At 40.8% G+C, this 11400-nt stretch overlaps 1 protein-coding gene across 1 annotated transcript; it reads right to left on the bottom strand.

Moving 5' to 3' along the window:
• Positions 1–783: 783 nt before the first annotated feature.
• Positions 784–10148, bottom strand: nradd (neurotrophin receptor associated death domain). The gene is made up of 6 exons (XM_034874815.1): positions 9691–10148; positions 5656–5788; positions 5113–5469; positions 3918–4116; positions 3647–3789; positions 784–2652 (listed from the first exon to the last, which is right to left on the bottom strand). The coding sequence occupies exons 1-6, from the start codon at positions 9727–9729 to the stop codon at positions 2339–2341; spliced, it is 1185 nt and encodes a 394-aa protein (XP_034730706.1). The 5' UTR covers positions 9730–10148; the 3' UTR covers positions 784–2338.
• Between the last annotated feature and the right edge of the window lie 1252 nt (positions 10149–11400).

Genomic DNA, 11400 nt, shown 5'->3' with positions numbered 1-11400 from the left:
TTTCACCCTCAAATCATTAAATACCTCTTAACTGATTTCCCTCTGTGTTTTGGATTGGAAATGTTCTTATACACCAAATCCCTTGATAAGGGGTAAGATATTCTAAATATGTCTGAACTTCACCGTGTAATTTATCGAGTGGGTTTTATATTTTACTGTAAGTGACATACTGCACATATCTGTAGGAGTGTGGTTGTGGTCCTTTAATTTTCATATTTCCGTTTGGTTGGTCTTGCTGTGGCTATAAATTCAAAAGACATATAACGTAGCCTCTCCAAATTACATAAGCAATGCCGGATTTTTTGATAAACTTAATTGTTTAGGGCCTATGGGAGGTTTACCCCAAGGTTTAGAGTTACACTCACACTACTGTGAAGTATCGACCTACAGAGGCGTCTTGAATCTATTTGTCATTTGTACTCTTAACCCTATGTATAAACATGAACTCAGGTAGCCCTTTTTATTGTCATCCCCATTTATTTCAACCATTTATCCAAGCTATTATTTTAGCCGCTACTTTACCCGTGTAGCTGTCAATTAGTTTAAGCTGTCAACTATTTATCCGTTAGTTTATATTTTAATCATTATTAAGCCATCATTTTTAGCTGTTTCAGCGTCTCTGCTTGTTTGCTAACTAGTTTTCGACTCCTAAAATAGTGTTCAGGCGTTACAAATGACAAAGACTTTTTCTTTATCCAGACTACTGCAGTAGTATCCCAGATCTACGGCATAAAGACTTAAGGATCATTTTAGGTCCTTCTGTTACAACAAAAGAGCACTGACTTATCAAAGTTATTTATTAAATCAATAAAACTCTTAGAAAAACACATTGAGACATACTATCGGGAAATATATACACAAAACCATACATGGCTGGCGTTAAAACATATCAAACCATCTGAGGCCATAACATAGTGTAACTAGGACACTTCACATGTCCAAGGTTTTTATAGATTTTAAAATAGTTTTATACTTGAAATGGTGATGAAATAAATACAAAAGCAAGATGGCGACCTGGACACAAGCATTGATGTTAACAGTGTCTTTGAATTTCTTTTTCTGTGTTTAATGTGAGAAATCAATGTGACAAAAAATGAAGCTGTGTATTATGAATGTAAGAAAAATAGATCTTTTCTATTATTTTTCTTCAGTCTTCACAGTTCAACAATAATCTCACTTTGAGCTGGGATTTATCAAAACAAATCAATATTTTAGATATTTATAATCATAGATGATTATTAGGAAGAGCTAAGAAAGGTGTTTCGATAGTTCACAGAATGTGTGAATTTTGTGTTTTCTGATGAGATTCCAATGCATGCATGTGCATATTGTAAACCCTCAGTGTGAATAAATACCAAGGCTACACTGAGCCTGCAGCAGAAAAAGAAGTAGAAAAAAAAACAGAACAGAGCAACAGACTTAAAAAATGTGAGTGTGCAGTTCCCATTGACACATTAGATAAAGTCTTCTTAGCAACTGCAAGCATCATCGGGCAGGTTGATCACTTGGCCATTCAATGAGTTTCTTGGCGTTTTCTTCTCTTTTTGGGCATGTACACGTGCATGGAAATGTTCCATAATGTGGAAAGTTGCATTATGTTAAAAAGCAGTGTTGTTGGAAGAAACCGTCTCCTTCTGGCAAAAATCAACTGCAATATCAAAGAGGTTGCTATAGTTTTGATTCATAAAACAAGGCTAGCTAGACTACAAACATAATGATCTAAGCTGTATTTGTTTACAACAGCACGTGGAGGTCTGCCATTTTTTAGAGGGGGCAGGGGATAAATCTGATTACTGTCCAAATAACATGTAAACTGTGGTTTATAGAATAATCTCACTCTTGCAACACATGTACTGTAAACACATTATTCTGTTTCCTGCCACTGACCGAATACTCAGAGTAACCAGATTGTGTGTGCATATAAACAACATTGTACTTATTGTTTGTGGAGGTCATTGTAGTTCTTATGACTAGTTTTCTACAGTGTCCAGTGGCTTACGTAGCTAACTGAAAATGTTGCTCCCTCAGTAGTGGCAATGAGAGTTTAACATACTTAACATACTGGATATATTCATAACTTTTCATTTTCACCTATAAAGTGGTGATTTGCTCTGTAGCAATAACAGACACACTGCATTCAGAACCATGTAAAATCAAACGGTGACATAAACTGGGACAGAAGAATGTGATACACAAGTATAAAAATAATTATAAGTAATCAGAACCATCAGTGACAGCATCCAACAGTCAGAGGTGTTGATCAGAGTGCCTTCCTTGTCTTTTCAGTGAAAGTTCTCCACTTGAGTCTGTTAGTGTCATACGTGTGTTTGAGGAGACGTCAGACCAAAGAAACACCCTGTGTAGGGCAGTTAAGAGCTGTTACCATGTCAGGCCTCTCAATGCGGGTCAGTGCAGAACACAGCAGTCCCAGAGTGGAGCCTTCTTTCTGGGCCCAGTTAGTGAGGAGCGTGTGAGCGGGGGCTTCTCCACGCCCAAACAGGTCCAGCTGTTCAGGCTCATAGCCCAGTGCTGCACCCAGCTGCCTCCAGCCCCGGCCCCCTCCCTCCTGCAGGAGGCGCTCCACCTCTTCCTGTCTGTGGGGGGGTATGTTGATGTACAGACGATTGTCCTGCTTGCTGTCCCTCTTAGTACCTATGGAAACACAAACAAAGTTAACTTACTGTTTGGCTATTTGTACTTTAAAACAATTTAAAATCATTTCTGACAGTATTCATATCACTAATGGTTGTGATTTTCCATTGTTTATTGTCACTCACCGATGTAAATCGAGTGCAGATTTGAATCGAGCATGCTCAGATTTTAACGGTTTACAGCATAACGTGTCCTTCTGATATTTGTGAAATAAAAAATGTAATAAAAAACTTTTCTCATTACAAACAATAACAGAAGATGGGAATAATTTCAAAAACGTTATAGCTAACTCTGATTGTTTGATTGCTAACGTTAGCTCAAAATGCCATTCAATCTGAGGCCCACTAACAAAAACACTGCTTTATAGCGCTGCTAGTGGACAAATACTCCACAGGGTACCTTTAAGAGAAGATGGAGGAAATTAGTGTTCTGTCTGGAAGTAATTTTTCATTTCATACAATCCTTTATTTTAGAAAGTCGCATGCATCTGAAGTTTTATAAGTAAGTAAGTAAGTAAAATGTATTTGTAAAGCACTTTTCTCAGATAAAGATCACAAAGTGCTTCACAACAAAAGGAAACATTAACGACTCTCATAAATACAATGCATCACAAAAAACAAAAGAATAACACATACACATAAGACCAGCCTAACCACCCTACAATCTAGTTAAAAGCCTGTTTAAAAAGTAGAGATTTCAACTAAAGTTTTCCACACAATCTAAGCAGCGCATAGAAGGAGGCAAAGCGTTCAACAACCTAGGTGCAACAACTTGAAATGAACGGTCCCCACTAGTTTTAAAATGTGTAAGGGGGGCAACTAATAGTCTCTGGCCTGTTGATCTCAGACTACGTGAGGATGTAAGCAGCTTTATCAGGTCAGAGATGTATGGGGGTGCCTGTCCTTGTAGGGTTCTAAAAGTTAGGACCAAAATTTTGAAGTGCATTCTAAATATCACTGGTAACTCTAATAAAAGAGGACTGTGAGTACCACACCTTTGCTGGGCTGGTTGTCTTGTAGGCTGTGAGAGTCCAGAAAAACACCGCTGTCACTTTGGAGCTTTTCTCCCTCTGGAGATGCTCCCAACTCAGCTGCACGGGCCTTAGAAAGAGCCCTTTTCTGTTTACATGATCTCCAGCTGAGAGAAGCAGAAGAAAATAATGTCAGTTAAGCTCCCCACAGGGAGCTATTTTTATCTCAGGGCCAATCTTATTATCTTTATAATATCCATTTAGGGACCAGGACCCATCCCTAGTGAAAACTCACCATTTATAAGCCACATAAATAAGCAGACCCAGCACCACGGCAGCCAGAACAGAGACGTAGGCTAGAATGTTGTTGCTGTCTCCATCATCCTGCGGGGTGAACTTGGGTGTTCCAGCAGGGACCGGACTGGTCTCCCCTGGCAAGCGAGGAGCATCAGAACCACCCAGAGCAGGACGAGACAGAATGTGCAGCTTCTTATCTATTGAGATTGAGAAAGGGAGTCAGTGACTTTATTCTTGCATATGCACATCAGAACCACATTTGGGCTGCATAGATTAGAGCCTGAAATAATGACACAGAAAACCCTGTACGCCTGATGTAATGATAGCCTCAGTCGTCCCGGTCCCCTGGGGTTTTGGAACCTTTCATTGCCCCTGTTTTCAGCTTCGCACTCCCTCCTGCGGTCTGCCTATTTTAGGATCAAACACTGCACAGTACTGTGCTCACCTCTTGGGGGTCACAGGGTCATTGACATATGGCCCAAAGCGTGTACAGATGACCTTACTCCTGGAGAGCGAGTGTAGCCATTTGGGAGCAAGCAGACTAGTTGTCAGGGTCAGCAGCCTCCCTTAGCCTTCAGGTTCTTGGGGGCAGTTAACCTAAAGACCTGTCAAGCTCATACCAATGGGATTACAGCACTTAAGTGAGCTCTTTCTCACTACTCATGTTTCTCTGCTCAGAGTGTTACAGAGTGTTCAGAGGTGTGGATGCAGGTGTTTACCACATGTCCTTGTATTCTCACAGACCCTCCCACTCCCTTTAGCTAATTCTTACATGTTTTTATCTTGCACTAATGCTGCATTTCCCTGCATTAGATCTTTAAGGGCTAAGGCTGGAAATAGCATTAAAGACCAAAATCAACACTGTCATTGGTGCATCCTTTGATAGTCTGTGGCACTACGCCCAAAGCCCATTCCTACCTACTGAGATAAGATAGACTTTTTTTTTTACTTTGCACCAATATATCATTTCCTTTTTTTAAGTAAAGTAATATACAAAAACAGCTGGGACTGTATTTTTTTAGCAAATTTTACTCAAACAAGAGTACATTGTGTTGGTTGAGGATTATTTTCCAATACTGCATAGCTTTTGGACAACAATGGTCTATGGCACAAGACGACTATAGAATGGCATCAGACTTGTAATAAAAAAATCCAATGTACTTTTATCACTCTTATTCTTCCTTTCAACTCACCCATGCAGAGTGTGTCAGAGTTGGGCATGCAGTGTCTGATCTCCACCTCGCTATCAGAGCACCGGGTACAGGCCTGGCAGGGTTTGGTGCTAATGTGCTCCTCAGAAAATGTTCCTGGGCCACAGATCTGGCATTGTGTGTCTCCCTGTGGGCCACACTCCCGGACAACACCCTCACCACCACGAGTACATTTGGAGCAAGGCGCACACATGCCGTAGGTGCTCAAAAAGAAGAAGCCGTTGCCACAATCACATTGTGTGTCTTGAATGGCAGAGCAAGAGGCTATCATGGGAACACTGGGTGGGCACTTTGCACAGGGAAGGCAAGAGCCAAGGCTTTCAGGTGAGGAAAACGTTCCTTGGAAACAGATACAAAAAAATTAGTGTCAGTCTGGAGAAACTGTGTTTCTCTCACAAATGTTGTTGCCAATGATGAGAAGTGGGGCTGTTTAAATCATTCCTCTTAAACAGATGACAGAGATAGCAAAAAAAACATAAAACATAATCCACATTGGTGCAGCGACATTATAATATAATTGCTTACCTTTTGGGCATGGTTTGCATTTGGTATCCTCTTTTCCACACTCTACCTCCACTCCAAAGCCAACAGGACACAAACTGCAACAATGCCCTGATTGAGTGAACCGGCTGCTGGCACAGGCATGTCCAAGAGTACCCTACAGTAAATAATTGACAGTTAGACAAAATACCACCACTGTGTCACTGAACAGATACTATATTATGTCTCAGGCCATTTAGAATCAGACATCACAGGGTTTATATTCAATTTAAAACCAAAGAATTGTTTTTTTCTTTGACCAAGTAGTTTCCTGCCTTAAACTACATGTTGGAATCAAATCACACCCACACATACACATCCCACCCCTGTGCAATGAAAGAAGAGGGAAACGGGGTGCCTTTTTATCTTTCAATCTTTTCAATCTTTTTTCACCCTTAAAGTGCTCTGAGTCCTTATCTGCAAGTGTTTAATGGAGAGCTCAGCTTGAGTTATGACATGAGGGATATATCAGACATTCCTAACGGCCTGTGCAGCAGGGCTGGTGCCTGTCAGGAGTGGCTGGCTGTAATCAGATGGCTTTAGACCATTGGAAAGAATAAGACATAAAGGGGTGAAGGAAAACACTGAGAAAAAAAGGAAGGAAGAAGAAAAAGGAGCTTCCGCCCTCCCACTCATTCCAAATCAGTGCATGTGTGTGTATTTTTTGGGATCTGAAAGGGGGGGGGGTATGTAAAGGAGACAGTTCCAGCCCCAGGCAAGGGTGTCAGTTAACCAATGCTACCCCGGATGCTGTGTATGTTGTCTGTTGAAGTTGTGTGTGTGTGTGTGTGTGTGTGTGGGGGGGGGGAGGACTTTGAAGTCGCAGGTGTGTCTATGAAGGTCAGAATTTTACTAACTCCACTTCTCCAGGCTCTGCACAGAGGCATCTTAAACATGCATACATTTCAGATTGGGCTACTCCGCCTGGGGGCTGAGAAGAGCAAACAGATGTCTAACAACTCACCTCCTGCAAAGGGGAAAAGTAACAGCTAAACAACCCCAATGATGCCTCTCTTTGTCTCTGAAGTCTGCCAACAAACACAGGCAACATGTGCAAACCTGTAGAGCCTCCAACCAAACACACTAACACACTATACCATGCCCCCGCTCGTAAAACACTGAAACAATCCATGCCGACAATACAGGAGAAACTGCTTTGAATCGGGGCTAGTCTCGGTCCAAAAACAACAGCCAGTATTACTGCAGCGCTTAAAGAGTCGCCTGATGATATCTGAGCACCAGCCACACAACCCAGATCAAAGTTATTAGGGTGGTGGTTGGATCCAGCCGGCCAGGCAGGAACCAGTAGGATGCTGGGAGTCAGCAGACTGTGACTGAGCCTGGACCATAATCACTTGTAGCACGAAGACGTCCTGCTAACTCTGGCTGTTCCTCTCCGTGTGACATATGGAGTTCCTCTGCTAACACTAGCTAACTTCTTAGCCCTTGATCTATGCTTTGATAAATATTTGGTGACAGTGGGTCTGTTTTATTTTTACCTCCAGCTTGGATTTCTGTCATTTCACAGAGCCTGGTGTGAGTCTGGGCTGTTGTATCACTGTAAGCCTGCCCGGAGAGCAGGAACCGCTAAAGGATTGGCACTTCACCCACTGGTGCTCGTTGTACAATGAAATATTTAGTTCCAGTAGAGACGAGGGGGAACAGTAATCTACTCAGCAGACGTATGACTAAGTCATTATCTACTGTATATACAGTATGAAATACTATGTATGGTATGGTAAATAGTACTATGCATGAATACCACCTAATGTTTATTGGTATGAGAAAATGTGATGGTGTGTACTTAATTAATTATTAATTATTAATTATAATTCAATGACACAATAATGTTTGCACTGTATGATTTTAAACTAAATTATCATGAGAGACCTCATAAGAAAATATGTTAATGCTTCCTATCTTTTATGCTTTTTAAGGTTTTACTTTAAAAATAAAAAAGTTACTTCAGTGATACATAAATCAACAAAATCCTACTTTGGTCACACATCCAATTTCCAATCAAAGATTAATTGGCAAGCACCAAAGAATTTCCAGTCTTATCTTGTTGACCTGGGGGAAGAAAGTCTATAGGGAAGGGGGCCGCAGTTGCTTTTTTCATTTAGGTTAGAAACTGCAATCTGAAGGGATTCCCCAGTGAGAACGGACAGACCACCGAGGAGCACTGCTTTCAATGGGGCTCTCAACTCCACGGCTGCCAGAGTCACTCAGTCAACGCGGATCACACACACACACAAACACACACACACACACACACACACACACACACACACACACACACAGACCATTTCAGCCTTCTATGTGCCTGAAACATTTTCTGTGCCCTTTTGAAGTGAGACCACTTTTGAAGCGCGTAGGCTGGAGTTTCCACAGTTAATCTAATCTGCGTGTAAATAAACACACAAAAGGATGCTCTCTCCCTGTGAAGACAATGACCCCATGAGGCTTCACAATCTGGGCTGTGTCGGCAACAGACAGAGGTCTTTCAGAAGGGAGCTGAGGGAAAGTTGTCAAAGCTACACATCCCATCTGAACTGATTACTGTCATTAGTATACAGGGAGCATAAGGGACAAATTACACACACACACACACAGATCTCTGCTTATTTTTTTTAGGCCGAACGCATACTATGATCTTGAATCAAACACGACAACACACAGTGATGTGATAACCTTTAATATACTGATTTTTAATTTACACCAGAGAGTTGATCCTGAAGTCTGCCCGCCGAAGAACTCTTTCTAACTGCTCGATGGAAATTCAAATGACTGTGGTAACAAGCTACCCCCCCCCCCCCCCCCCCCCCCCCCCCCCCCCCCCCCACACACACACACACCCCACACCCCACACACACACACACACACACACACCACAAACTGGGAGAAAATTGTGATAATTGCTTTGCTCCGGATAACCCGACCTGAATGCTAGGCCACATTTTCACCAGAAATTGTGAAGCAACAAACATGGCAACATGTACAGTATAGTATAGGCAATGTGAGCCTTTGAATTAACAATAGAATAGCATGAAGTGTTCACACATACTGTAAGATACAATCGACTTCTGCACTAAGTTTCATAGAAAGAAATAAAAGACACATTTGCCAGCAGCACAAAGTTCCAGTGGACTACTTAAACATATGAACTCACTGGTTTTTTTTTGAGAAATGACGTCTTACATTTCATAAAGAATACGTATTGAAAAGAGACATGCATCATTTTAAGTTTAATCTAAACACTTTGATCTAACTAAAGTGCTTTGTAAGAAGCGTGTCCAGACAGGACTAAAAGCCCCGTGGGCTTTTTGAGGTATAGCCTAGATGAGTGTCAAACTATTGTCTGCAACTGTGGAGGCACCTTCTTTTCACACTGATCCTTGCTTAATAATATGCTATAAAACACCACTGAAACTATAATTTGTTGGTAAAATTGTTCATAAAATAGATAATGTGTCACTGTGTAGGTGTATTATCTTGGTTAATTGTGTGCTCCTGTGTTATGATCTGTCCGATGTTCCAAGTTGTTTGGCTCATTCTCTCATGCACATACTTCCAGCATGTTTTGTGAAAGTCTACATCAGCCTGTGTAGATGTGCAGTAGGTAGGCCACAGGCCAAGACAAGCAGCATCATAACAACATGAGAAGTATAGTTTGACTTCACTTTTGTTTAGTTATGAGAGACTTTAACATAAAGACAGGGTGAGATTGCATCTGATGTCTCGTCTCACTCTGTCCACTGTTATTTGGCAACTACAGAGTGACAACAAGCATATTCACCAACAGGGCCGTGGGACACAGCCTTAAGAAAATATGGCTCTGTGGTGTAAACCCGATTTCCTTTGGGAACAATGGTGCAAGACTGAACTCGGTGGTTGGATCTTACAACGGCTGCTATTATGATGTTATGATGAGAGTGAGAAATGATACAATCAGCAGATTGCAAATGCTTTGGAGTAGTGGAAATATGTGTGTTAGTAAAGCCGTAATTAACTGTTGCTTACTTTTAACAGCAGAAGCACGCAGATGACCAACGGTCTCATGTCTGCAGTCTCCAAAATACTCCTCGACCTCGAGCGGACAGATTGGTGCGTTTTTTCAGTCTGCAGTCCTCAATAATCTCACCAAACGTGTCATTAAAACGTTCAAATCTTCTAAATTTAAATATGACACTTAAAAAGAAAGCTTCTCCAAAAAACGCGCTGTTTCCACAGACGGGAAAAGTTCGTTCATAGTCCCGCAATGAACTGTTGGTACGCACGAGAAAGCAGCTTCAAAACGCGTCGCTGTGTTGCCCAGTAGATTTTTTCCAATGGCTTATTTCAATGAATTCCCTGCTGATACTGTGTAAAGCTAACACAAAGTTTCTTCTGTGTCAGCTGGCAGGATGCATGAGATGCCACCTCTCCCGCAGCTTTGCAGCAGATGAGGCAGGAAACGCTCCTGCGAGCTCTCCAGGGCCTTTTCTCCTCCCATCTCCTCAGTTTTCAATGGGGCTTCGTGATTGGCTGCATCCGAAAGCATTGGCCCAACGTGTTCAATATTAAATGAATTCATGGAAATGAATAAATAGCCTGCAGACCAGAGCTCAGTGTAGGAATGTAATTAAGTATATTTACTTAAGTACTGAACACAAGTACAAGGTAGGCCTACTAATGTAGGTAGGTTGGTAGGTACTTGTACTCTACTTGAGTATTGTTCTTTTTACACAGTTCAATATGTTGTATAATTACCATACCTACAAATCATTTTACAAGTTTAAAGACTTTACTTTTTTAAGACTTTACTTAGTTAAAAATAGTTTTGAGTCATAGTACCATGGGATACTTCTTGCTGGCAGTGGTGCAAAGTAATTAAGTAGCCTGTGTATTGCACTTAAGTACAATTTTGAGATACTTATACTTTACTTGAGTAATTAATTACATTCTATTTTACTTTACACTACACCACTATATTCAGAATGCAGATATTTTGTGTATTACTTATCTAATCAAAACAAGAATTATGATGTAGGCCTATTTGTATAGATTAAACTACCCAGCATTATATGAAGAAGTTAGTGATAATGTAACATACCTCATTCTGAAATGAACCATTCTGCATAATGAGTTCTTATACTTTTGGTACTTTATATATATTTTTATGTTGATATTTAGTATATTGCTACCCTTACTTGAGTGAAAGGTCTAAGTACTTCTTTCACCACTGGTTACTGAGAGGACAAGGTGTCCTGTTAAAGGACACACAAGTTCAGATGTATGATACAATGATACAATTTGGAATAGCTACAGTAGATTTCTTTCTAATTATATGCAACAACATGCAAAAAAAAGCTTTTAATATTATGGGTTACACTCTCAACTGTATTCCCACAACATTCACCACATATTGAATAGTGAATTGAAAAAACCCATATGTGGATCCTGGGATAAAACCTTTTTAAATTGAGCTCTTTCACATGACAGCCTTTTACAACCCTACAGAGATACTTACATAGAGCCGTGATCAGTTGTTATCAGAAACAAAAGAGAGCATGTGAATCAAACAAGATGTTCTTAAGAAGAAGCACGTGTTTGATCTTAGCAATTCAAAAGATTAGAAAACCAACGCAGGGTAAATTACACACCTTGTAAATTCTAGTGAATGCATGGCAGGGGGCCTGGAGACTTCAGAGGAAAACAAATGGAGATATCTCTCAGGCACAATGCTACTTG

The sequence above is a fragment of the Etheostoma cragini genome, chromosome 6 (genome assembly GCF_013103735.1).
Source record: "Etheostoma cragini isolate CJK2018 chromosome 6, CSU_Ecrag_1.0, whole genome shotgun sequence".
NCBI lineage: Eukaryota > Metazoa > Chordata > Actinopteri > Perciformes > Percidae > Etheostoma > Etheostoma cragini.
The sequence above is the reverse complement of the archived record's forward strand: the minus strand, read 5'-3'. Positions and strand labels throughout refer to the sequence as shown.